At 55.6% G+C, this 27,631-nt stretch overlaps 2 protein-coding genes across 3 annotated transcripts in view; one reads left to right on the top strand and one right to left on the bottom strand.

The window, feature by feature from the left end:
- The first annotated feature begins 8,397 nt into the window (after positions 1-8,397).
- KCNK15 (potassium two pore domain channel subfamily K member 15) lies at positions 8,398-14,379 on the top strand. Its single transcript, XM_026503590.4, has 2 exons — positions 8,398-8,741; positions 12,764-14,379. The coding sequence occupies exons 1-2, from the start codon at positions 8,459-8,461 to the stop codon at positions 13,468-13,470; spliced, it is 990 nt and encodes a 329-aa protein (XP_026359375.2). The 5' UTR covers positions 8,398-8,458; the 3' UTR covers positions 13,471-14,379.
- RIMS4 (regulating synaptic membrane exocytosis 4) overlaps positions 14,346-27,631 on the bottom strand; it is a 61,665-nt gene continuing 48,379 nt past the window's right edge. For both annotated transcript variants that reach the window (XM_026502929.4, XM_057312503.1), the window contains exons 3-6: positions 22,471-22,583; positions 22,083-22,184; positions 21,327-21,466; positions 14,346-18,781 (exon numbers count right to left, since the gene is read on the bottom strand). In XM_026502929.4, coding sequence (XP_026358714.3) covers positions 18,563-18,781; positions 21,327-21,466; positions 22,083-22,184; positions 22,471-22,583 — 574 coding nt within the window. In that variant the 3' untranslated portion in view covers positions 14,346-18,562. The remainder of the gene's footprint in view (positions 18,782-21,326; positions 21,467-22,082; positions 22,185-22,470; positions 22,584-27,631) is intronic.

Here is a 27,631-nt window from a genome sequence, read left to right as displayed (position 1 = left end):
GGGTCACATGAGGAGGCTATTCAGGGCCCCTGTAGTGGTCCCCTGTCTGTTGGGGGAGACCCAGAACCCCTTGACCTCTCTCAAACTCTGTCCCCAAAGTACACTTCCCAGCCTCTTTCTGCCAGAGTCCTCTTTCCTGGAAAGCAAAACAATCATCCCTTTTGGGCAGGATACTGAGCAGATGGCCCAGCACCTACTCAGCTCATGGGAAGCTCGCCCATCCTCGCACGGCCAAATGGTTGGGTGTGCAGGACGCACACCCCCCCCCCCCCCCCCCGCCTGCCCTGCCATCTCTCTTGAACCACTTTCTCCGGGCTCAAACAGACACGGGGCAGATGTGCAAGCCTGCTTGATAAGTAGTCAGAGAATCAGATACCACTCACCACTTCTGGCAGGAACCCCAAATCTCTACCAGCAGAATCTCTCAGGACAAGGGGCGTACCCCTTTCTTCTTTCCCCAAGAAAACAGAAAAAGAAAAGGTATGTCATTTCTCTCCCTACTCTAGAAAATCATTCTCAAATTCTTATCTTCTGCTTATGGGGAAAAATCTTCTGCTTATGCTGAGGGGGCAGGGATGGGGTGGGAGAATTTTGGTATGACGTCCCTCAGGAGGTCCTACAGACATGGGTCTTGTGGCTTTCTGGACTATGGGGGCATTTAGCACCTTGAGGTTTTAACTGGATATATGAGGCAACAATTAAAGTCTCATTTAAGAGTCTGTGACGTATAGTCATCAAATTTCATCCTCACAACAGCCCAATTCAGTAAGTTTATTAATTAGGGTAATGGCAGTTGCTATAACAAGCAAACCCCAAAATTCAGCTGCTCAACGCAATGGAAGTTTATTTCTTACTCACATGATGTTCCAAGGCAGGTGGTTTCTGGCTGGAGTTCCTTCGTGTGGTGAGCCAGGAGGCATACAGGTTGTGACTCCGCAGAGCTCCTGGGCCTGAGGGCCTCCTGCAGCCAGCTCGCAGGCAGGGACGGAGAAACTCACCTTCTCCCTAAAGGCCCCGCCTGGAGATGACACTCAGCACGCCCACTCCCACTCTCACCCCATTGGTGGGGACGAGTCACGTGGTCGTGCTAGGACGCAAAGGAGGCTGGGAAGTGTAGTCTCTGTCTGGAAAGAGTCTCTCAGACCAGTCTTTCTTTAAAAAAAAAAACAAACTTTTTTTATTCATTGGAGAGAGAGTGAGTGAGCATGAGCAGGGGAGGGGCAGAGGGAAAGGGAGAAGCAGACTCTTCCCTGAGCAGGGAGCCCAAGGTGGGGCTCGAATCCAGGACCAGGAGATCAGGACCTGAGCTGAAGGCAGCCGCTTAACCATCTGAGCCACCCAGGTGTCCCACAAAAAAAAAACTTTCTTAATCAGCCCAACAGGCTAACCCGCGTTCTGCATTCCTGCCGAACACAACACTCCTGCCCGGGACAGAATGAATGCTTACAGCTGGTGGGCCACTCTCTGGGGTTCTTGCCCCCTTCTGCTCCCTCCCCCCACAGAATGATGTTATGAATTGAAAGTCTGTACACTCCCCACCCCCAAATCCATCCGTTGAAATCCTAATCCTCAATGATGGTATCAGGAGGTAGGGTCAAGAGAGTAGAGTCATCACGAATGGGATTAGCGCCCTTATAGGAAGAGGTAGGAGAGGGCTTGCTTCCTCTCTGTTCTCTGCCATGGCCAGCGAAAAGGAGGAGACAGCCGTCTGTAAACCAGGAAGAAGGCTTTCCCCAAGAACCCGGCATGCTGGCACCGTCATCTCAGACTTCCAGCTTCCGTCACCGTGAGAAATAAGCCACCTAGTCTATGGTATTCTGTTATAGCTGCCTGAGCTAAGACAAATGGCACGTTTGCCAAGAATCTGTTGGGTTCGTTCCCAAACCAGTTTGCACCGGCCACACTTGTTATTGTAACGATATTCCACAGGCTGATGAAATATGAGTGCAGAAAGGAAGAGATTTGTTTTCATGAAAAGTCGATAGAGACGAGTTGCTAAAAAATACTGTCAATTTAGGCACGGAAGAAACAATGACAAGAGAGCCAGAAAAAAGTTGCCACGAGAATCTAGAGAGATTCTGCACTCGAGTGGCTGTACAACATCTTCAAATGCTTGTTCTGCTTGAAATAAACCCAAACTGGAAATCAGAAGAGAGATTCGGTAGCTTATGTAAAGAGGGCAATGTGAAAAGTGAATTAGCAGCCCCACGCTCGAAGATACGAATGGCTCATGTTCAAGGTGTATATCATTTAAAATAATTCCGTGTTTTCATCAACTACCCCTGGTTCAGGCTCAGCTGGATAGGGAGGCTCTATAGGATTATTAGCCTCATTTTACAGGTGAACGAACTGAGGCCCAGGATAACAGCAGCTCAAGGGTGGAGCCGGGATTCAAAAGCAGCCAGTCTGGTCGCAAAGTCTGTGCTGACTCCCTACACCAGCGATGTCCAATGGAAGTTTCTGAGATGATGGAGATGCTCTGACCTGCTCGGTCCAATGTCCTAGCCCCTGGCATTGTGGCGAATGAGCATGTGAAATGCGTCTAGTATGATTGAAGAACTGAATTTTAAAGCTGAATTGAATTTTAATTAAGGTAAAGATCAATGGCCACCTAGGGCCAGTGGCTCCCACAGGGGACAGAGCAGCTCTGTGCTGCACTAACTTTAACCCATGCCTTGCTGAGCGAGCATCTCTTAATGTCTTTGCCTTGATCCTTTCCAGACAATGATGTCATCTGAAATCAAACCCCGCCCCCTTTGATTCAGATGTCCCTTGATTCCAATGCATTATGCTGACTTTGGAACAGAAGGAGAAGGGACAGGCCTGTCAGCAATGGCTGAACCCCAATGGCCATGTGGCCACGACCGCCATCCTCAGGACGGGGGGCGGGGGGGGACACACACGACTGTGGCCTTTTGGAGCAAGAGCTTGCCAGCAGGACAGGACGGCTCCCTCCCCTCTTGACAGCAGCGGCAGCTTCCTCCCCTGGGAGGTGGGATGAAAAGTCCCTGTGTGAGGAAGAGACACCTGCTGAGGGCCCAGCTCCCCACTTGGATCCTAGTAACTGCTCTGTAAATGTCCTTCCATTTGGTCCTTCCACTCCAACCCGCAGAGTAACCCTCCGGCTCAGACCAAAGGAAGAGCGGGAACAAAAGGGGGTGGGGATGGAGAGAGAGAAAAGATTCTCTTAAAAAACAATTTTATTGTGAAAATTCTCCATCGTACATGAAAGGCTACAGAATGGTTTAATAACTCCCCACACTCCTATCGTTCATTTTTAAAATTATTAACCAGAGAAAAGGTTTTAATCTCTCCATTAAACCAAAGATACCCACTCTCAGGAAAGTGAAGAACTCCCCGAGGCTCCAACTGAATGGCCACAAACTCACGTCAGGAATCCTTTGAGCAGCTCTGGTGGGTCCCAACAGTCAGAGACAGGGTCACGCTCAGACAGTTGCCACTTGTCCCCCGAGTAGTATTTGCATTAGCCTGGGAACAGTGGTGCCCCCCACACTGGGTAGGGCTATGGTGTTTCCCTGGTGGTAGGTTCTGTCTCTCTGGGTCCCTCGAACCATACAGTTGGTCATCCAGTGCCTAGAAGATTCTGCAAGAACCCCAGATCCTGCCTATAACGTTCTTTAAATTAGCAAGAGGCAGCTTTTGATTTCTTGCAACCGGGATCCCTAAGTGATACTCAGGCTGCAAAAGGTTACAGCTGCCATCTCCTGTGGCCAAAATAATCGTTCTTTGAGGACAGAGACAAGAGAGAGATCTTATCAGGAAACACACCTGGGTCCTCTGGGCTTCTGGGAAATTACTGAACTATATTCTAACTATAAAAATCAATCCTTTAAGATCCCAGGAGGCCTGGGGAATAAGCAGCATGGAAAAGGAAAACAAAAAATCAGTTGGGCAAAAGGGGTACTAACATTTGCTGGGCACCTACTCCGTGCTGAGCGCTCCTTCAGACTTTCATCTACTCTTCACAGAAACACTGAGAGGCCGATATCCTTACGCCCAAGCCACAGATGAGGAAACTGAGGCTCGAAGGTGAAGTTGCTTGTCGGAGAAGGAACTGAAGTCTGGCTCACTCAGAAACTCCTGTTCTCCTGCCCTACCCTGCACCACCCTACGTGGCAGCCACTTCCGCTCTGAGTCCGTGTCTTCTCTCTGACGTGGGAACCGCAAGGCCTGCCTGGCTCACAAAGCTTTCAGAAGGCGCTAGACTCCTCAGGGATGTGGAGTGCTTTCTTTGAAAGGCACCCAGGGTCCAGCCGGGGACTGGGATCACCGTCCTTGTTGTCCTCCAAGCTGACAACCCTGGGACCCTGGAAGACGATCCAAGGCCTCGTTGGGGGGCCACGCTTGTGACTCTGGCAGGAAGGGACAGAGGAAAATCACTGGGTCCCCTCAGGCTCCCGAAGGAGGAAGGAGGGGGGAGGCGGAGGGAGGGGCAGCTGAAGGGGGTGCCCTGGAGTGCTGCTGTTTTTGGTGACTGCTCAGCTGACGGTTCTGCAAGCTGCGAAATACACATCCTCGAACTCTAACCTCTTCCGGCTTAAAATAGAGCTGCTGAGCCCAACCGCCAAGCGCAGGGCGGAGTCACCTGCCCGGGAGGGCCAGACAGCTCCCCCCTGGCCCCAACAACACCCACCCCCAGCGGGCACACCCGACAAGACGCCGCTCAGCTGTGTGTCACAGGGGCCTCACGATGGTGGGGGCAGGCAGCCTGCCAGGGCTCTCAGCTCCGCCTTCGAGACGAGGAAGGTGGAGGCCAGAGAGGCAATGGGAGGGGTGGTAAAGCCGGGGGCATGATGCCTGATGAAGCGGTGTGGTGTATTGGAAGGACCATGACCTTGGGGACCACACGGCCCTGAGTTCAAGTCTTGGCAAGTGGGGCAACTTCTCTGTGCCTTGGTTTCCCGCACTGGCAAGTGAGGGCTCCGTTAGTAATGTCTGTGACTATGCCTAGCACAGACACGTGCTTCCAGAAAAAGAATTTTTTTTTTTTTAAAGATTTTATTTATTTATTTGACAGAGACAGAGACAGCCAGCGAGAGAGGGAACACAAGCAGGGGGAGTGGGAGAGGAAGAAGCAGGCTCATAGCGGAGGAGCCTGATGTGGGGCTCGATCCCACAACGCTGGGATCACGCCCTGAGCCGAAGGCAGACGCTTAACCGCTGTGCCACCCAGGTGCCCCATAGAAAAAGAATTCTTGACATCTACAAGCAGACAGTCAGTTGTACAAAGGGAGGACTCGCGGCTACTGCTACCAGGCTCCTGGAAAATGACACACAAGATCTTTCATGTTCCTCGGCCTGGTCCTCTGAGGTGGGCATTATTATCACCTGCGTTCCTCGGATAGGAAAACCAAGGCCAGAGAAGTGTTCTAGTCACATTCACCCACCTAGAAAGTAGAGGAGCTGGAATGTGAGCCCAGGCCTCGTTAACTGGCCCTGGAAGGCTCTTTTCAGACCCTTCTTGGGCAGTAAATTCATGGTGTACCTTCCCCACCCCCGCCGCCGAGACTACGGCCCAGGCTCTGGCTCCTCTGAAGGCTGGGCAGGAATCAGAAAAGCAAACTTGCTGATGCCACTGTTGCAAATGAGGCTTCTGGGCCCCGGAGCTGCAGTCTGGCTTCCCAGGGGAGCAGGGTGCAAGGCCCCCCATTCAGCCCCAGAGCTGAGTCAGAGCACCCGCTATAACGTCTCTGCGGGCCCGGGCGTTCGCTCACTTGTGATATTTGAGACACTGGCTAACACATGAGTCCTCAGGGCCAGATGCTTCTTCGTGCTTCCTGCCTACGGGCTCCTCCACCCTCACAGTCACTCAAGTCATTCCCTGCTGCTGCTCAAAGAATGACGGCCAGTGCAGCGGCCTGACAACACCAACGCGCCATCTTCCCACTTCCGTAGGATGGAGGGCTACACAGGTCCCCCACTGGCCTAAAACCGAGGGATTTGCAGGACTGCGTTCCCTTCTGGAGGCTCTAGGGAGGCATTTCTTTGCCTTTTCCAGATTCTCGAAGTCACCTGCACTCCTTGGCTTGTGGCCCCTTTCTCCATCTCCAAAGCCAGCAACCTCGGGCCAATTCCTTCTCGTATCTCCTTGGTTGTCCCTCTTCTGCCTCCTGTGTCCACGTATGAGGACCCTTGTGATGACACCGGGCCCACCCAGATAGTCCAGGATAACCTCCCATCACCAGGTCAACGGATTAGCAACCTTCATGCCACCTGCAACCCTCCCTCCTCTCTGCTGTGTATCCTAAGCTATTTATAGGTGCCAGGGAAAGAATTGGGCACCTTTGGTGGGGGTGCACAGCATCTTATGAGATAGGAACTTTTCTAACCCTGTTTTACTGGGGGGGGGGGGCACTGAGTCATGTGCATGTTTGCACACTGGTAAGCAGCACACTGGTAACCAGGCAGTCGCTGTGCAGAGTCCGGGCCCTTAACGTCTACAGGCTGCTCCGGCTCTCATCGGTGTGTGCTGTGCCCGAGCTGGGTGCCGGGGACAGAGAGGTGACCAAGGTAGGAGGAACACAGATATGGAATGTGGGGATCACACTGCAGTGGGACGAAGGCAAAACAGCAGGAGCTCGGAGGCCTCTGGCAGCACAGAGGAAGGCTATCTGTGGAGGGGCCGGGGAAGGACACGTACAGTAAACCGGGAGCTGAAGGATGGACGGGGCATCCGCCAGCCATGCCTACAGTGTAAGGAGACTGTCGCGATAAAATGCATTGACACTTGCAAAGCGCTTCACCCGGCGTCTAGCCCCTGGCAGCCATTTGATAAATGTGGGCTGTTGAGTGTGATGGGAAGGGAACTGTTCTAAGCAAAGCAAGAGTTTGTGCAAGGAGCTGATAGTTTAGTGTGACTGAAGAAAAAAAAATCACAAAGGGGCTGCAGGGAGAGAGGCTGGAGGAGAGATGGGGGGACAAGGGATACATGCCAAGGCTGCAGCAGAGACCAGGCCACGCAGGTGCTCTAGACACCTGCAGGAGAGGCTGTCGTGTGCTTGCTCAGAATCTCCACAATGACCCACCCTGGACTCTGGTGCTGGGTGGCAGGAGTAGATTCCTTGGGGAGTGAGGTCAATGGAAGGCTCCCCAAGCACCCAGCTGTTCAGGCCAAGGAGCCAGGGGTCATCCGGAGTCCCCCTTTGCCCTCCAGATCCAGCCCATCAGCAGGTGCTGCTGCTCCACGAATCAGCGTAACAGCAGCTGGGGTAACAGACTGAGCCCATAGCTCAGCAGCTCAATAACCAGAAGTTCAGAATTCGTGCTCCTGGCGTGGGGACAGCCTTGCGCTGTCATTCGGGCACCCAGGCTCCTTCCACCCTCCTTGGGGCTGTGCCTTCTCCTAAAGACTTTACACCCCCCCCCTTCAGCCTGCAGGTGGGGGAGGAGAGGTGGAGCAGAGCCCGGGGAGGAGCTTACCTCCTGGGAGTTGACACAGGTCACGTCTGCCCACAGGCCATTGATGATAGCTCTAAATGCAAAGGATGCTGGGAAATGTGGCTAGCTGTGTGTGCCCAGCTCCAGCTCCCCACCCTATCTCCTGTCCACGGGCTTCTCGGCAGCTCCAGTGCCGTGCCCCTGGTGCGCACCACCCCCCACCATGCACGTGGACTACAGAGTTTCCTAAGTGGCCTCACTCTTAGCCAGCACCCCTTTTCCATGGGACAGCCAGGATGCTCTTTTTGAAAAAATGTCAATCAAATCACTGGTGCCTGTTTGTTTTCCTGCTTACAGCCTTTCCACGCTAAGGGCCTGTAAGACCCTGTGTGAAGTTCCCTCTCTGGCTTCCTTCTGCTCCCTGCGCCTCCACCCCCCAGCACCCCAATTCCCTGCGTTCCAGCCACACCGGTTCTGGGCTTGAAGGATTTGCACTTGCTGCTTGGACACTTCCTTCCCAGTCACTCCTCAGCGAGGCCTTTCCCACCACCTCAGCTGGCAGAGCCCACCTCCCCCCAGAAACCGTTTCCCTCCTCACACTTGTCTGCAATGATCTTTGTGTGTCTGTTAGCTAAGCCTCGTTTCTAGGGTATCAGCTCTATGTACCCCAGGACGCTTGTTTGTCCGAGTAGGTGCTCAGTGAAATTTTGCTGGATGACTGGTTCAAGGTCACAGGACCATAGCGGTGGAGACCGGATCGCTGCACACCCCGGCTTTGCGCGCTCTGCTCCAGCCGGCACTGTTTGGAGACACCTGCTCTCGGAGCGCCGGCGGGGAAACAAAGGCAGGTGCTGCGAGGGGGCGGGGCGGCAGGAGGAGCCCTCTCGGCCCTCCGCGCCCCCCCCGAAGCCCCGCCTCCGTCCCCCCCCCACCTCCGTCCCCCCCCCCCACCTCCCCTGCGTCCGGCCGCCCGCAGCCCGCTCCCGCCGCGCGGGGCGGAGCGCGGGGCGGCCGTCGGGGCGCATGGACGGGCCCGGGGCGCGGGGCCCGCGGCGCCGCCATGAGGAAGCAGAGCGTGCGCACGGCCGCGCTCATCCTGTGCATCCTGTCCTACCTGCTGGTGGGCGCCGCCGTCTTCGACGCGCTCGAGTCCGAGGCGGAGCGCGGCCGCCAGCGGCTGCTGGCCCAGAAGCGCGGCGAGTTCCGGAGGAAGTACGGCTTCTCGGCCGAGGACTACCGCGAGCTGGAGCGCCTGGCGCTGCAGGCCGAGCCGCACCGCGCCGGCCGCCAGTGGAAGTTCGCCGGCTCCTTCTACTTCGCCATCACCGTCATCACCACCATCGGTGAGCGGCCCCGCGCCTCCCCGCGACGCCCCCCGAGCTCGAACCCCTCCTCTGCCCCTGCCTGGCTGGGTGGCTTTGGACCAGTCGTTTCAGCAGCCCTCCGCCGAAGGGGGCCGGCGTCCCACGCGGGCGGGGCTGGGAGGAGTCAGGCGCTCAAGTTCGCCCAGAGGTGGCACGCGGGAGTGCTCCGAAAACCTCCGGGGGCTGGGAGACAGATGGAGCGGGGCGAAGCGCCAGTAGCTGGAGATGGAGGCTTCCTTGCCGGGCTGCATCACCCTAGCTGTGTGACCTCAGACAAGTTGCTTAACCTCTCTGAGCCTCAATCTCCCCCTCTGGAAAGTAGGGCTGCTAATAGCCTTATCTCGGGGCTGTGCTGAGATCATTATTGTCAAGGAGATAATGTATGCAGAAAGTTTTAGCGCAGGGTCTGACACATACGAAGCACTGAAAAAGAGAGATTGATTTTTGTATTATAATTATTCTGTTACTCCATGAGAACGGGAGCTGGTCTGTCTTAGTCACTGCAGTGTACCCAGCCTAGCGCATAGTAGACACTCAATAAATATTTGTTGAAGGAATGACTGATTACCACAAGCTTTGGACCTCACCCTCGGGGATCCAGAGCAGTTTCTCTGCAGCATCTGGACCGGCAGCCGTTGCCATGGCTACCGTCTGGCTGGTACCTGCTGAGCAGAAGCCTGGGGAAGCAGGAAAGGAGAGAAGCAGGCTCTGCAGGGCTCCAGGCCGGGTGTCAGCTGCTTTCCAGGTCCCAGCTGTGGATGTCTAGGCATTCCCCCCCCCCGCCCCCAGGGCTTGGATCACCACTTTGGAAGTCTGAGCATTGGAGAAAGTTTTTTCATAATGCCCTTGCAAGTGGATGTGAGCTGTGGGTTAAAAGCCTGAGTTCTGCAATTACATAGCCCAGAGTTCCGTTCTCATCTCTGTTGCCGCCTGTCTTCTCTGGCAATTGGATGTACCTCTCTGAGCCCTAGTTTTCTCGACTGCAAATGCAGTTCTTGCTGCCTCACTGGGTGGTTGCCAGGTTTAAATGAGGTCAAGTGTGTAAAATGCTTGGCACGGTGCCCGAGGCTAAATAGGCACTATTAATTAGTAATAATAACAATTCATTGTTTGCCAGCTGTGGGCACAGCTCCCATTCAGCCCTTTATGCCCTCTCCTGTCAACATGGGCACCCTTACTTCCCTACCTGGGCTCAGCCCAAGACACCGTGCCCAGTGGGTGGGACCCCATCCACCTCTTCTGCCCACCCCCACGCTATCTGGAGAACTCTGGAGCTTCCTTTGGTCTTCTCTGCTGGCGGTTCCTCGCTGATATCTGGGAGCCTGGGGAAAGGGACAGAGTGGAAATAGCCAGAGTTTTGCCTTTTCTGGCCACCTGGGGGCGCTAGCTTGTGCTGTGTGATCCGGGCTGCATAAGCCAGCCTTGCAGAGAGCCAGGCGCCAGAACCCAGGAGTTAGAGCCCTGCATGAATGGGAGAGGCACTGAGAAGCCGGAGAAGGGTGGCTAATGGCTCAGGCCCTGTGACCTTTAGGCAGCTTCCTCGCTCTGAACCTCACTTCCTTCTCTGCAGAATGGGGGTAATAATATCATCTCATACAGTTACTGGGAGGGTAAAATAATCTATGCAGAGTACCTAGCATGCTTAGTTATCACCATTGTTTGCTTAACAGTGTCAAAGCCCGCTATACCCCCAAACAGCTGGACACAGCACTGCCGGGCCTCTTACTGCCAAAGAGGCTCCTCTGTCTCACGCTTAGCACCTCTTTCGATTTGATTTGATTACTGATGATGATTATTGATTATTAAACAGCCATTGAGCCCCTAGTCTGTGTCAGGCTCTGTGCAGGGCTGACTGTGCAGCGTGACTAGGGACACAGAGAATTGATTGGCATGGTCTCTGGCCTCCAGGAGCTCCCACTCTAGGGGTAGGTGGAGCTCCCCCAATAACAGATGGAGGCAAAGCGATAGGGCCATGCAACAGAAATGTGGACGTGGAGCCACAAGTCTTTAAAAACATGTATTGTGTTGATATTTTGAATAAATTACATGAGCCCACAGCACACACACACAAACACCTCACAGGGTACAAAAGAGTATAGAATGAACAGGAAGTCTCCCTCTCACCCTGTCCTTCAACCCATAAATTCCTGTCCCTGGATTAAATACAGTTACCAATTCTGTGGGCATCCTTCCAGATACATTCTCTGCTCATGTGTTCCTTTAAAACACGCCCATTATACAGACCTTAGGTTGTACACACTGTGTGGCCTCTTGCTTTTTATCACCTAATGTTTTTTGGTGATTTTTTTAAAAGTTCCCTAAAACCTGTGTCACCTTGGGGCGCCCGGGTGGCTCGGTCAGTTAAGTGTCGGACTCTTGATCTCAGCTCAGATCCTGATGTCAGGATCCTGAGTTTGAGCCCTGTGCTGGGCTATTTAAAAAAAAAAAAAAAAAAAAAAGCCGTGTCATGTTTTCCATGGCTGTAGAGTGGGGTTCCTCACCTTGGCACTAGTGACATGCTGGACTGGGTAGCTCTGTCGAGGGGCTGCCCTGTGCATTGTGGGACGTTTGGCAGCATCCGTGGTCTCCACCCGGTAGATGCCAATAGCGCACAGCACGGCCTCCCAGCCGTGACAACCAGGAGTGTCTCCAGACATTGGCAGATGTCCCCCTCACGCAAAATTACCCCTGGTTGGAGCCACTGCTGTGTAGGGTTCTGTCATCCGGTTGACACCATGATTGATTTCACCAGACCCCTCTCGACGGACGCTCAGGTCGTCCAGTTTTCACCATGAGCAGCGATGCTTCGGTGACGACGCTCGTGCGTATATCACTTTGCACACGTGTGCATTCCGGAGGACTAGCTTGCTCACCGTGGCACTGCACGGCTCAGGGGTTTGTCTATTTACATTTTGGCAGATGGTGCCCATTTGCTAGAGGAGGCATGTTCTTCTGGGGGAAGGTCCGCCTGACTTTTCCTGGGTTACGCACCCCTTTGAGAATACCATGAAAGTGTTCGCTCCTCTCTCCAGGAATGCTTATTCTCGGCGATGGCACCGTGGTCCAGGATTCAAGGATGCCCACTCACGTGTAGGTCCCCTACCACAGGGCAGAACTGCTACACCAGGCTGAAGAACTGCTTAGTGAGGGCTGGCTTGGGGCAGGGTGTGGGAAGGAGAAGTGGACCAGGGGGAGGGAGGGAAAGGGCGATCCAGGGGAGGAAAAACCATGAGAAGAGGCATGGGAAGGTGGGACATGCAGGTTGGGGAGCAATATGGGGTGAGGCTGGACAGGTGGGAGGGGAGTCACATCACCATGGAGCTCGGACACCATGTGAGAACTGGTGGATGCTTTAGCCTGTGGGGACTGGGGCACCATGGAAGATTTTGCTTTATTTTTAAATCAAGGCATAATTTACACACAGTGAAATGCACCACTTTCCAGTGCAGCAGCCTTCTGCCAGTTCTGACAAATGAAGGCCTGTCAGGCAACTGCAGCCACCACCAAGACAGAGTAGGCTTCCATCACCCCCAAATTTGTCTTGCCTCTTTCTGGTTACCCCTTCCTCAAGCACCACGACTGGCAACCACAGATCTGCTCTCTGTCGCCATAGTTTTGCCAGAATGTTTGCAGAATGTCATTTCAATGGGGCCATGCCGTATGTACTCTTTTGAGCTTGGCTTTCACTCTGCATAACGCAGCTGAGATCCATCCTTTGTGGCAGCAGGTAACCCTAGTCCTTTCTGTTCGGAACAGAACTGCATTGTATGGATGTACCGCACGTTGTTTATCCTTCCCCGGCTGAGGGACGCTGGGTTGTTTACAATTTGGGGCGATTAGGGAGAGCCACGCAAGGTTTCAAAGGCGGGGGATGACCTAGTTAGAAGCCGCATTTCAAGCTGCTGCGCCGGCTCGGCTCGGGCTCCGGGGCTGGGGAGGGAGCCCGGGCGGGGCGGCCGCGGCCGGCGCTCACCCGTCCCTCCCCTCCGCTCTCCCTCCAGGGTACGGCCACGCCGCGCCGGGCACCGACTCGGGCAAGGTCTTCTGCATGTTCTATGCGCTCCTGGGCATCCCCCTGACGCTGGTCACCTTCCAGAGCCTGGGCGAGCGCCTGAACACGCTGGTGCGGCGCCTCCTGCTGGCGGCCAAGCGCTGCCTGGGGCTGCGGCGGCCGCGCGTGTCCACCGAGAACATGGTGGTGGCCGGGCTGCTGGTGTGCGCCGCCACCCTGGCCCTCGGGGCCGCCGCCTTCGCGCACTTCGAGGGCTGGACCTTCTTCCACGCCTACTACTACTGCTTCATCACCCTCACCACCATTGGCTTCGGCGACTTCGTGGCGCTGCAGAGCGACGAAGCGCTGCAGAGGAAGCCGCCCTACGTGGCCTTCAGCTTCCTCTACATCCTCCTGGGGCTCACGGTCATTGGCGCCTTCCTCAACCTCGTGGTCCTGCGCTTCCTGGCGGCCAGCACCGACGCGCCCGAGCGCGCCGCCCGCCGCTCCAGCCCGCTCCGCCTGGGGGCGCCCGAGAGCCGCGGCCGCTCCCCGCCCCGCCGGCCAGCCCGCGCCGGGGGCTCCTGCGTCTCCTCCCGCGTGCACCAGCGGCAGGTGGGGGCCCGCGACAACCTGGGCTTCTCGCCCCCCTCGAGCCCTGGGACTGTGGGCGGCGGCGGGGCGGGCAGGCCCCCGGCCCGGCGGAAGTCCATCTGACCGCCCGGCTCCGGCCCAGAGCTTGGAGAGGGGTGAGGGGCCGTGGCCTCAAGGCCGTCTTCAGCCACGGGCAGTGCCTCCTTCCCCTCTGCGGCCAGCCCCTCCCTGCTCTCCAGAAATACATTAAAGCCGCACCATAAGCACAAGTGCGACTCTCAAGTCGCCCTGTAGGTGAAAATCCCTTGTGGTCCAAATTGTTTCAGCAAAGCGTGGCCACGCCAGCCTCCCGGGAGAGGCTCTCCACGGGCCCGCGTCAGCAGCTGGCCCTCTGGAGTGCAAACAGCTGTGGCCGTGTTTCTGTGGCGAGAAGAGGCAGGTTTTCCGTGTTGCAGGGGAGACGGGCGACTTTCGACGCGGGAATCCTAGCAGTGAGGCCCGCCGCTCACAGCACGAGAAGCATGGAAATCGGATGGACGGCAGGGAAACATCTGTCCAGTGGGGAGGAGTGGGCAAATCTGCACTATTTAAATGATCGTTCATTCTCTTGCTCAGTTGGTGTGGTGTGGACTGGCCCGTGTGTGAATGAAGCATACCCGCCCCCCCCCAAACCTGCAGCTCTTTGTCCTTGGCCATGCCACCTCAGGATGAGGGGGGCCTTGCTGACAGCCACCGCATCACTGGGGCCCCTGGACGCAGCAGCGTGCTGTGGGAAGAGCCTTCATCTAGGAACTGCCCGTGGGGAATGTCATCCCCCACCTGGGCTTCACTTTCCACCTCTGTAATAGGACTGGGCTCACCTGGAATAATGCCCCGCCCCCACCGCGCGCCTCTAGAAGGATCACGTGCCCTGCGCCCCAAGGTGCTCCTTTGAACACCAACTACCCTTGGCTTCCCCAACAGACCTCTCAGCACAAAGCAGAGCGAGCCAGGTTAGAAAAGCCAAAAACTTTAATTTTCAACATGAGCTACATGGTCATGAACACAATGCAACGTGACCCACGCCAACCCAGGGGCCCCGGAAACCCTCCCTCCCCCAAGTCCCGAGCAGCTCCAGCTCCCGGAGAGGAAGTGAGGGAAACGTGGGTGGATGGAAAGGCCCCTCAGCCCGAGGACCCGGGCTCCGGCCTCCCTGCCATCCCCTTGGGAGGCAGCCATAGAGCGAAAGGGTTCCAGATGGGATGCCTGGGGCCCCGGGTTCAAGTCTCCACTTCGCCCTCACAGAAGCTAGTACAATGGGCACAGCCTGCCTCCCCCACAGGGCTTGTGAGTCAGATGAGCTCATGGACATGGCAGCTTTCCGTCCACTCCGAGGTGCTGCTATACAGACAAGGGGCCCTCCCAGAGAGCCAAGGGGAGCACTGCAGGGGAACGGGAGGGGGCTCGGTCCCCTGGGCCGGGCACAGCGCCGCTGCTCAATAAATAAATGCAGGTAGCCTTGCGTGACGCAGCAGCTGTGCTCCAAGGGGGGGGGGCTCAGCGCCGCCTCAGCACTGGGGGGTGCCCAGGAGCTCCTGGTTTCAGGAACTGGATGGTGAACCAGCTTGTGAAGTGTGTAACCATCCCCTCAACGATCTGCCTCACCGCCTCATACAGCTCTCAACTGCTGGAGAACTGAGTTCTAGTCCCGGCTCAGCCCCGACCCCACGGTGGGACCTCAGCAGGTGCCCTCCCTCCCAGGGCTTCAGCTCCCTCCTCGGTAAAGCAGGGCTGATAATACTGGGCCCCTCTACTGCCCAGGGGCTCTTGGGAGGGTATACTTGACATAAAAGCACTTTGAAAGCAAAAGTCTGAAAAGCACTACAGGAAGGTCGGATAGCGTTACCTCTGAAGGTTTTGTGAGGCTTAAGATGAGGTGTGCCACGGCTGCCTCACTCCCACACAGCCCCAGGCAGGACATGGTGCTTCTCACCTCCCTCAGCGGGAGCCCTACCCAGACAGACACTGAGGCCTAGACCAAATCCTGTGCACCCTCAGTCGGCTGGGCCAGACCCCAGGAAAGCTAAGTGTCTAGGGCAGCCCTCTCCCCCAAACCCGGGCCCTCGGAGATGGAACCAAGCGGGGCTGGGGGCCCAGGGCTCAAAGGCCACAAATACTTATCACGGCAGACATGCCTGGGCAGTGGCTTCCGGTCCCAGGAAGAAGGGAAGCAGGACAGAGCCCCTGTTCTGTCCCCACTGATCATTTGTTGAAGGGTCTTGGGCAAGCCACTTCCTGATTCAGGGCTTTAATTGCCTCACTTCTCGGAGGGGCTACAATTTGCCCATCTTTTCTGGGCTGCTGGGAGGCTCTACAGAGAGAAGGGAGGAGGAAGTGTTGCGGGAAATGGCGGCCTCACTTGGTCCTGCTCTGGCTCCAGCTCAGCCTGGGGTGGGGGGAGGCCCAAGCTGGGGGAGCCAGTGAATTCACAGGTGATCCCAGAGGCAGGCCTTACCAGGCCTCGGTCCTCATCTGTAAAATGGACTTCATTAATGGTCCCAAAGGCCTTTTCCCAACTGTATGAAAGGCGGATTCTGGCGAAGGGAAATGGAGACTTCCTCCCACAGTACCCCTGCATGTGACTTTTGGCCCAGTGATTGAAAAAAGAATCAGCCCCTATAGACGCCAGGTCCTGGCTCCCAAATCCCTACAATTCCCCGTCTCTGCTCCTCTCCAGATGGAGTGAGAGTGGACAAAGGATCAGGAAGCAGGAGGGATGGGCTGGGCTTGAAGGTTCCCCAAAGCTAATACTGAGAACAGTCGCCCCTCCCCAAACCCCCATCTCTTGGTGAGGACAGACAGTGGTTCCTGCACCAAATGGTCAGAGCCCCTTGGAAGCAGGGCACGTGCTCACAACAATTATACAAAGAAACAGGGCTCCAGCCCCCACCCCACCCCACCAGGAGGTGAACTGAGATTTCACAGAACAAACAAGAAAGTCATTGAGGGGGGCCCTCGGTGACCACCCCCAGGATGTTGTTATTGCTTTGGAGCGCGCTCTCTCTCTTTATAAAGGCTGTGCAGACACCAGAGGGTAGGCTCGGGCCGGGTTGGGGGGGTGGGCACCAAGCCCTCTCTCCCTCTGTTTGGGACAGCCAGGCTCTGCCCCGTCTTTGAAAAGCTACCCCTGAACAACCAGAGCAGCGACGGCTGGAGAGAGAAGGCGCTCTCCTGGCTCAAAATATTCCAAATGGTGAGTCATAAACGAACATCAGAGAAATCACACTGGTTAAAAAACAAACGGGGGAGGGGCTGATTCTGGGCCTCAGACTGGAGGCCATCCAGAGCCCTGCTGCCTCCTGCCCCAGCACAATCCCAGGAAGCTCGGGAGAGCTCATCGATAAAAGAAAGGGGCATCTCCATCTCCCCTTCCCAGTGCAGCATGGGAAGCTCCATGGAGGCGATATAACTCATCCAGAACGTTCAAGGCTCCCCAGGGCTTAAATGGGCGGAGAGGAGGGGGTGGGGGAGAGGACGGAAGGGGTTTCAGGTGGAAGAAATGGCCTGGTCAAGAGCCTAGAGTGAGTCCAAGGACAAGGCGGATCTGGACACAGCTGGGCATCCCGGTGGAAGATGACGTTGTCCGATGGAGCCCAGGCCTCTCCACCGAGGCCCACAACCCTCAGGAGTGCTTCACAGATAAAACCAGTACCAAGGATAATACATCAGAACATCTGAGTATAAGGGGCAGCTCCAGCTACAACCCTGGGGATGGGGGGGAGAGCAGAGGAAGAAGGGCATGACCCAGGCTCCAGGCCCAGACCCAGAGTAGTGAGGAGACCGCCGTCTCCTCTCCACCCGTCTTGGAACTCTGTAAGGACTATATGCAAGCTAAGAACAGGCCCCAGGGCCTGGAACACTAACTCTACCCAGCTAACCCGGACTACGCCCTACACAGCAGGGACTGGGTAATGAGGGGTGGTGGGCTGCTGGGTGCCTCCCAGGGGGAGGTGGCAGAAATGTGCTTCTATAAAGAGGGGCCAGCCTGTGTCCTCCCAGCATGCAAAAGGGCTTCCGTAGGCCTCGGGGAGGGCCGGGCCAGGAAGGCAGCTACCCAGGCCTGCTTGAGAAGGAATCTCCCGATTCTTACACTCATGAGCCAAGGTAGTTGAGGCCGGGGCAGTGGGTTCTGCCCTTAGTACAGGATGGTTTGTTTAAAAAGACTAAAATAGGGAAGCTCTGTTGCCTCCCCAGACCCCTAGCCTGGAGGCAGAGGGGTAGACAAGACCTTTGACCTCATCCAACGAGGAGGGATTCTCCTATTTGAGAAACCCTTGCCTTGGCACCACCAGTCCCAATCCCCACTTTGCTCAGACTCCCTCTCCAGTCCAGCGTCCCCAAAATTCAGAGATGGTGAGCTCTCTGGACTTGGGGTTCTCAAAAATCAGGGTCCCGCAGCTCCTCCACCAAAACACAGATGACCCAGTTCTTTCCAGTCCACCATTCCAAACTAGCTTGTTGCCATCCCACGGAGCAAGGCACCCTGGGAGTCTGTGCCAAGCCCAGGGTACCACCTCCTTTCCTTTGGTCCCTGCTGGACCCCAATTCCTAGAGCCACCGGAAGAGGGGCAGGCAGGAAGGGACAGACAGATGGACTCAGACAGGCTGCGGCAAAGCTCCTTCCACGGGCAGGCGGAGGGAGGCCGAGCTCCTCTTCAAGTGGGAGGCTTTGGGCCCCCCGGAGCTGGCTCCGGATCCTTGCAAAGCTGCCCCATCGGCTTTGGGGCAGGAGTAGCTGCCTGAACCCGGTGCCGCAGGAAAGACACTTGCTGGTAATTGGCACCATGGAGATGGCCGCTGGGTTCTGGACTTGGCTCCGGGCAGCGAGCTTCCGAGGAGGCAAAAAGGGGGAGCAGTCGGACAGTGTCTGGGACAGGAGGATGGTTTGCTCTGCCACCTCAGTCTTTCCTTTCTCCGGATTGCAGCCACATCCACCAGGTCAAGAACTGGCCAAGCCAAAAGTGCAGCCAATCCCGTTGGGAGAGGGAAGGTCTTAGGGGGTAGGAGGCAAAGAGGGGGTGAGGAGGGGCCCTGGGGGGTAGGTTTCCCCGTTCTGCTTCCCCGCTGTGGGGGAGAACCCCGTCCTCCTCTGTTCAATATGCCCCTGGGCCTGGGGTCCCAGGTTGGGGCTGGGCGTTCTCCAGGCCTTGTTGGGGAGCCCCCCCCAACCCCGGCCCTAAGATCGCTCACCACAGGGCCCCACGGTGCTCTCGAGGGACAACTGGGACGCCTGCCGGAGCAGGGGGCCCGCAGCTGGGTCCACCATGGAGGAGGTGGGGAAGAGCTTGTACCAGCCCACGGCTAGGGTGGTCAAGTCCAGCTCCTCCAGCAGCACACGGGCCACACCCATGAACTGCTTCCGCTCCATCCGCCCGTAGTTCCCCCACACGATCACCTGCGGGGCAAGAGACACTGCGGGTCAGATCCTGCCAGTGCTGCTCACAGGCCCAGAGCCAGACCCCGGGTCACCCCTACGCCCGCGGCATCTCTGAGTCCTGTGGATGCTACCGCCTTAAAATGGCTCAAGCCTGACCGGACTTTGCTGGCTCTAGTGCCGCCATTATTGCTGGCTTGCGCGACTGGCTTCCCGCCTCCCACCCAGCCCTCTCCACTCCACCCTCCACACCCCTCCGTCTCTGACGCCAAGCCTTGAGGGCTGACCCTACATGGTGAGTCCCCTGCCCGGTCCCCCTCCTAGCCCCCACCAGGGCCTCGCTTCCAGACCTTGGAAACCCCCCGCGTGAAACAAAGTTGTACAAGTGGCTGAGAGATGCGCGGTGTGATACTAGCTCCCTCGTTTCCGACAGACTCCTTTCTGCAGTGCCTTCCCTGTTGTGTGGTCCACACGCTCTCCTGCAGCAGCCAGCTGGGGGGTTCCTGTGGCTGCGGGACCCTCGTGTGCTCTCCTGTGGCTCAGGTTTTAACCCCGTTCCCTCTACAAAGGTGGGCTGGCTCAGTGATTCCATAGAGCCTGTCGGTGTGCACGCCCACCTTCCGGGGTCAGACACTCGTAGGTTCAAATCCCAGTCCTGGCTTGGTGGTGTGGGCAAGGCACCTAACATCCCGGGGTCTCCGAGTTCTTGTTTCTAAATGAAATTATCCCCAGTTTACCTCGTGGGTAAGGATGAAAGGAGTGGATGTGAAAGTTCCCTGTAAACTCTCGGCAGCTCCCCAAGCACATGGGGGCGGGGGGGGGGGGGCGATGAGAACAGCATGAGCCCATGCTACCCTGCACTGTCAGGAACTGCCCCAAAGCGACACTGGCCTTAAGAGTCTGTCTTAACAACCCTACAAAATGCTCCCATTCCAGTTGTTTCAACGGAGCCTGGGAGAAGTTAAATCATTTGCCCGAGGCGGCTCACCTGACCAATCTTCAGGGCTCCTTGGGCACCTGATCAGAAGCCCACCTCTAGCGCATGGGTGGATTCATTTTCAACGGGGGTTATGGGCTCAGCTGTGTTCCAAAATTCATGTTGAAGCCCTAGCCCCCAGAATGTGACTGTATTTGGAGACAGGGCCTTAGATTCCAATGAGGCCATTAGGGGGACCCTAATCCAATCCCACTGGAGAAGAGATTGGGACACACGGAGACCACAGGGATGCATGTGTGCAGAGAAGACCACGCGAGGACCCACAGTGGGAAGGCGGCCGCTTGCAGGTCAAAGGCAGAGGTCTTGGGAGAAACTAAATCCCTTGATCTTGGGCTTCTAGCCTCCACAACCACGAGAAATCAGTTTCTATTGTGTAAGGCACCCAATTGGTGGTACTACGTTACGGCAGCCCTGGCAAACTACTACAACGGGCGTTCGGGCCTCACGTATGCTGCCAGTGGGTCTGTCCTGCTCTGACGTCAGTCAGAGAGCTCAGCAGCAAGGACCCCATTCAGATTTCTGTCGCCCCACCCTCTCCACATCCCACACAGGGCCCTTCTCTGGAGCTTCTCCAAAGACGCTCAGGCCAGAGGCCAGAAGGCACGAGCTCCCCCTAGCGGACCAGATGTGGCCCTTAGATGGTCTTCTGGGGTTTTACGTTGTATTGGCATGCCTCTAGGCTAGAAGACTTTTCCCAAGCTTTTTTGACAAGGATATACAGTAGGACCTTTACAGCATTACGCAGTGAGCACATGGGATTCCCAGCTGAAGCAAGTGCCTCACCAATAGGACTTGCCTCACTAGGAATGATAGATGTTCTCTTTCCTAGCCCACTCCATTAGACAAGCAGACAAACTTGTTGAGAGCCACTAAACTGATTTCACAGCTCACAGATACATTCTGCCCTAGACAAGCCCTGGGCAGTTTGGTGAAAGTCCCGCTGTCTTGGCAACTTGGAATGCTCAGAGCCTGCCCTCATTTGCTCTGCCTGCCCTGGTTAGAAACAAGACTCGGAGGCACCAGCTAGAGGTGCCCGAGTGGCAGCTCTCGGGCACGCGGTCCCTGCAGGTATCCGACCTGCGCCCTATCGATGCCCTCAATGGGCGGCTACTCCCAGCTCCACGTCTGAGTCCGCCCGAGGACCCTCCTAATGGCCAGGGGACCACACGCCTCTCTGGAGCCTCAACGCCTCCCAGTGGATGATGTCTGTGCTCCAGGCCAAGCCCCGGCATGCAGAGGTGGCCGTGTTGACGGTGAGTGATAACAAGAACAATGGCAGCAGCCACTGCAGAGCGCTCACTAGGGGCCGAACTGAAAAACACATTTCCTGCACAAAGCACACACTTCGTTGTCACAGTAATGTTCTCTGGAGGTAACACAAGCACCCCCATCTTACGGATGAAGCAGCTGAGGCTCAGAAAGGAACCTGTTCCAAGTTGTACCACGGAGCTCAGCTCAGCCACAGAGTTCTACTTCCTCCAGCAGAGGCCCTCCGGAGACCTCCCCTCTCCCCCGGAGCGCTCCCCTCTCCCTCGGGAAATGCGCGCACACCCCCTCAGGGCCCCTCACCTGCAGGACTTTGCCCTGGGGACTCTCAGGAAACAGCAGCACCTGGTTATACAGCGGGTCCAGAGATTTGCGAGCGACTTTGGTCTTCTTCTTGGCAATGCAGACGCCGTTCTCCAGCAGGTAGGCCTTGATGTAGGCCGCTGAGGACAGAGGCCAGCAGGCTGACTTCCAATCGGGCCCTCAAATGGTGGGTACATGGCACAGCAGAGGGAGGCTGCCCACCCACTGCTAGGGGTCACACTGCCCCCTCCCTGGGGTTTGGGGAGGCGGCCGCAGGGGTGGGTGAGGTGGTAGATGCGGATGATGGGGTGTAGCCAGTGTTGGGCGGGACCTATTCCACCCCCTTGGGGGACCTGCTTGCCTCCTCCCCGCCTTTGCTCACTCTGCACTTACCTCTTTCCTCTCTCAGGCCCTGATTTGCTCACCCCTTCCCTGGCTTCCACAGTCATCATGGACACATTCGCTCAGCCTGTCTGTGCCAAGCCCCACAGATGGGGCTATAGCCATACACAGGAAAGCTTCTGTCCTCCAGAAGCTCAAACCAGTGGGGAAGACCAGTAAGGTCAACGGACAATCTCAAGTGCGTCCCCAGAACAAACCCTACACCACTAGTCCCATGGGAGTCACTAGAGTTGGGACAAAGGGGTGCCCCTGTAGTTGGGCCCAGTTTTCTCTCTTCTAGACCCAGATACCCTTCAGGACCTCCTCCCCAACGTCCACCCCTGCCTTGCAGAAAAGGAAGGGCAGTCCCCATACCTGGCAGTGTCTTGGAGCCTGGCTTGGCCGTCAGTCCCCGAGCCTGGATGATGTCCACTTCGAGCTGGCCATTCCGCTCCTGCAGGCCGATCTCCACATCCCCTGCAAGAGGCCCCAAGCAAAGGGACTGGGAAGTGGCTTAGCAGCTCACCCAAGGGCTCAGCCCCTCCTCTCTACTTAGAGATGAAACCCCCTTCCCCTGCTCCCAGCCCAAAACAAGAGCAGAGACAACTCCAACATGACTGCCCGGGCTCCGCTGAGGGCGGCAGGTGCAGACCAGGCTCTAAGCTGGGTGCTCAGTGGAGGAAGCCAAGGTAGAAGGGGCGATAGGAAAGACGCAGGGCTTGTGGCGCTCCCCCCCTCTTGGAACAGGTCTTGGGGCACTCACCCATTGGCGTGGTGGCCAGGGTCTGGCGGCCCACAAACTGCGCCGGCCCCATGCTGCCCAGGAAGTCACTGAACTGCGCGTCTGATGCCAGGCAAACTCCCCCGTAGTTAAGGCTGCAAGGAGAAAAGATGAGACAAAACCAAATGTTCCCAGGAGCTGACTGAGGACTCTGATGACTCAGTCACTTCCAGAGCGCCCCTCAGTCCCTGGGGATTCTGTCCACATCCATCACCTGGCCTCAGACAGAGCTCTGTCCTGTCTCTCCCTCCTTCCATGTTCATGGCCCTGAAGTCTCCACTTCGACTCCAAAATTCTAGGGCTTTAGCTTTTGTGTCCTGTACCATCCTCTTGCCTCTCTCCTCACCAAGCCTCAGGTTCCACCTCCATGAAATGGGTCTGATGGTACCTGCCTCTTGGGGTGGTTGTAAGAAGTGTGGGAGGTGACGCTTACCAGTGCCTGGCTCCTGTGGCTTAGTGCCACGACACTGATTGTGTGGCCCAGAGCCCAGCAGCATCGCCAGGAGCTAATATTAGGAACAAAATTGCACCCCACTCCACCCCGACCTGCTGAATCAGTCTGCCTTTTAACAAGAGCCCCAGCAGACTTATTTGCACCTGACCATTCGAGATGCATAGGATCAGTGGCTCAGCCTCAGAGGCCTGCATGTGCTGTTGCTACGGGGCTGCCCAAAGGTCACTTCGCTGGGAATGAGACCTCAAACCTGCTTTGAGGAGTCCCGTCCCCAAGGCACTGATTCCCATGGAGCAGAGCAGAGCAGGTGCCAGGGCCTGGGTGTGAGCTCAGGCTGGCCGATGAGCACATTCCTTCCCTTGGCCACTGCTGGCTCAGAGATCTGCGCGTGGCCCGATTCAGCCCACAGGAATCTGGCTAGGAAGCTTCGTGTGAACTGCGGGGAGTGAGAAGCTCTCTTTTCCCACCAGACTTGAACCTCAGCCAGAAGACTGGAGCCACCGTGCTGCCGTCCCGGATCAAGTTCTGCGTGAAGCAAGATGCTTCATTTCTTTCGTGGTTCCATAAGTCAATAACAACTGTTATTATTACCAATCATTATTATTTTACCCCAGCCAATTTCAGTTTTTCTCTCTCATCTCTGAAATGGGAATAATAATGTTCCCATCTCCTAGGTCTGTTGTATTAAATGAGATGATTACTGTCATCTTTAGGCGCAAACCACTGGCAGCCCACTTCCTCATCTGACCTCGCGCCAACCCCAGGAGGTTGGTACCTCGTATTTACCACCACCGTTCAGATGAGGCTGCCCAGGTCCTGCTCCGCCTAAAGCCACAGAGCTCCCGGGGCAGTCAGCACTTGAATACAACACTCCTAATGCCAATCCCTGGTGACTTTCCACCTGGGCAGGTCCCAAGAACACTAGTGGACTTTCGACAAGTGCCTACTGTGTGCCCCATTGCCCACAGCAGCCAGGGAGGTCTCTAAGCAGGAGGAGGAAACCTCCTTGGGGCCTCGAGGGCACAGCATGCTTGGTTCACTGCCTTAGTGCACCCCTTCACCACCACCGCCGCCAAAGCTCCCCTCTTCGGAAACCTGCTGGGATCTCAGGCTTGAAGGAGCAAGACAAGCTTCCAAGTGCTTCCAAGGAAGGTGGGGTTTGGGGATCCACTCCACACGGATGTCCCCTCCTGCTTCTGAACCACTGGTCTGCCTTTCCCGAGACAAGACCCTGTACACTAAGAACCTACCATTTTGCTGGGGAAGAGTGTTGCTCCCAAAGAAATGACAAGAGAGGACAATATAACAAGACACACCCAGTCCCTGACCCACCTATTTCAGGTTGGGTGTCTCAGTCCCAAGGGCTTACTATGTGCCAGCACCCCTCTGGGCTCTAGGGCGTATTCGAGTCTTGTCCTCATGGGCCACACCCTCTGGTGTGACTCCTGCAGTGGGTTCTAGGGAAGCGGGCATGATTTTATTTAGCTAACATCAAGGACACTGGGGTTCAGCGAGGGAAAGCCACTTGCCTAAGGTTGCACAGTGAGAGGATGGAGAGGCAGGATTTGAGCCTAGGTCTGCCTGTGGAAGACACCTTTCAGACAGCTGCCACGGCACACAACAACCTCCCCTGTCCAGGACCAGTCCCAGGAGGCGGGGTGGGCTCCGGAAGCCCGCTTTGCTTTTCTGAGCGTGGGGAATGCTGCGTTCATCTCTTTCACCTGGAGAGACAGCTCGATCTGTCTCCCAGCCTTGTAACCAAGTGTGGCCGATGTGAGCTGAAGGGATACAGGCCACTTCCAGGCCCAAGCCCCATGCCGTCTGTTTTGTGGCAGTGTCAGCCTATCGACAGTAATGCCAAAAGCTAGAAATGCCTGGGGCACTCAGCGGGGCCACCGTGCACTTGCCACAGACATCTCCCCTCTGCAAACCAATGTCAGGACTGGACCAAGCCTTGTGGTTCTTACTATGATTGCAAGAGGCCCTTCAGCAATAATCATCAGGAAACTTTGAAAAAAATGAAGGCTTATTACCTACAAGTCCTGGGACATTGCACAGCACACCTGGGGCTACACAGTGAAGAAGGGGGGGGGCGCAAGAGAGCACACAGACCAGGGGTTCTGCTTTTATTGGGGTCAAGGATGGGGGCTTAGGGGTTCAGGGCTTGCTCTTTCTTGGTGAATTTAAAACATACGAGCAGGAATTCAAAGCACAGGAAGAGAAAAGACAAGTGGCCCAAATGGTCAGCTATCAAAATCAGTAAAGATCTCTAAAACAAAAGAGCCTCAATTGTGGAGGAGGTGGCCCGGCTCTTTGTGTGGCTGACAAATTTGTTTGCCTCTTCGAAATGAAGGCCTCAGCAAACAAAGCTTAAATCAGGCACGGGCATTGCAGAAAAAGAAGAATAAAAAAAAAACTGCCAGGGCTCACAGGACACCATCTCACACCCATTGAAATGGCTACTATCAAAAACAAAATAAAATTAAGAAAACAAAATAACAAGTGTTGGCAAGGATGTGGAGAAATTGGAATCCTTTGCACTGTTGGTGGGAATGTAAAATGGTACAGCCGCTATGTAAAACAGGATGGCAGTTCCTCAAAAAATTAAAAATAGAATTACCATATGATCCAGCAACTCCACTTCTGGGTGTATGCCAAGAAAACTGAAGGCAGGGTTTCTGAGACACATTTGTACACCCATGTTCACAGAAGAGTCATTTGCAATAGCCAGAAGGTGGAGACAACCCAGTGTCCATCAGTGGATGAATGGTCTGTACATACAATGGAATATTATTCAGCCTGAACAAGGAAGGAAGTTGTGACATATTTTACACACGGAGATGAATCTTTAAGATGTTATGCTAAACAAAATAAGCCACTCACAAAAGGATAAATACTAGGTGATTCCATTTATATGAGATATTTGAGCAGTCAAATTCAGAGACAGGAGGATGGTCACCAGGGGCTTGAGGGGAAGGGGAGAATGAAGAGTTCATATTTTATGGGGACAGGGTTCACTTTAACAAGATGAAGAGTCCTGGAGGTGGATGGTCGTGACAGTTGCACAATGTGACTGTCCTTAATGCCACCCAACCGACACGCTTAAAAATGGTTACAACAGGGGCGCCCAGGTGGCTCAGCAGTGAAGCATCTGACTTGTGATTTCAGCTCAGGTCATGATCTCAGGTCGTGAGATTGAGCCCCACGCTGGGCGTGAAGCCTGCTTAAGATCCTCTCCCTCTGCCCCCTCCCCAAACCCCCCCTCCTCTCTCTAAAAAAAAAAAATGGTTACAGTGAGGGGTGAATGGGAGGGAGCGGCTCAGGCTTCGTTATGGAACGGTAAGTCACAGATGAAAGGCACAGCAGAGGGCATACAGTCAGTGATATTAGCGCCGTATGGGGACAGATGGTACCAAGGCTTACGGTGACCAAGCATAGTGTACAGCTGTCCCATCACTATGTTATACACCTGAAACCAACGTAACACTGTGTCAACTCTACTTCAAGGAAAAAAACTGTTACGATGGTAAGTTGGAAACCTGTGTATTTTACCACAATTAGGAACCTCGTATATGACCTTCTCTCTTCCCCTATCAGAGACCCTAATGATGGTCTTCATCATTAGGCCACAAGAAAAGCCACAAGAAAAAGGGAGCCTGGGCCCAACGACCAGAAACACCTGCACCAAAATTGGCATGAACAAGAGACAAACGTTGTCATTCAGTCATTGATTAAAGAGGCCAGTTATGGTAACCGGCTTTACTTAAATACAGGGCCCCTGGCCCCTGGCCAGAGCTGATGGACCCACGGCGTAGACACCAGACCCAAGCTCAAACAAAAACTCTGGGAAACAAAAAGAGAGAATCCCAGGGACGGAAAGTCATGAGGACTGAGCCCTGTGTGTGGCCCTCGCTGAGAGCCCCAGACCAGCTCCCCAGTCCTGGCTGGTCACGCTCCTCCCCCACCCGTGTGAGGTACTTGAGCGGCATGCCAGTAAATTCTGTTTCTACTTAAGTTACTGGCAGGCTTGATGGCAGAATGATAATCTGACATTGTAGCCTGAGAGTTTTTCCTTTTCCTGATCTCCTACCATCCCTGCCACCCTCTTCCATTCAGGCAGTAGCCTCAGACAAGTGATAACCCAGAAGGCAACCAACAAGCCGGTCAGATTCTTGGCTTTTGAGTTTCAAATCCAAGAAGGAAGAGACTTAGAAGGATATGTGCAAAAACCAGGCTGTCCTGTCCCCAGATAAACAAACGACAACTCCCCAGCCTGAGGGAGCAGCAGAAGTGGGGGAGGAGGGGACAGCGGGGATGCTGGAGGGTCCTCGGGGAAGGTCTGGGTCCCTGGGCGGGGCTGGTGGTGCTGAGACCCGAGGGGAACCCCCACACAGGCCTGGGGAATCTGCAAACAGAGGGGACTTGTGCTCATCCTTCCTATTGGGTGGAGCTAAGAAAAGGGCATGATGCTTTGCAGAAATGGCTGCCTGGTGTCTTGTCAAGTGACCCCGTGTCTCTGAGGCTCTGTGTGTCCCTCCAAGCCCAAGAGAAGCATATGTTCCTGCCGCACCCAAGAGAGAGGGCCAAACCAAGACAGGCAGAGGAGTACTGAATCCAAGCAGTCCGGCTTCTGAATCTATTATCTCAGCAATTATGCAACAGTCTCACAGAGAAAGTATGGGGAAAATA

This window comes from Ursus arctos, unplaced genomic scaffold (genome assembly GCF_023065955.2).
Source record: "Ursus arctos isolate Adak ecotype North America unplaced genomic scaffold, UrsArc2.0 scaffold_16, whole genome shotgun sequence".
Taxonomy (NCBI): Eukaryota; Metazoa; Chordata; class Mammalia; order Carnivora; family Ursidae; genus Ursus; species Ursus arctos.
The sequence above is the reverse complement of the archived record's forward strand: the minus strand, read 5'-3'. Positions and strand labels throughout refer to the sequence as shown.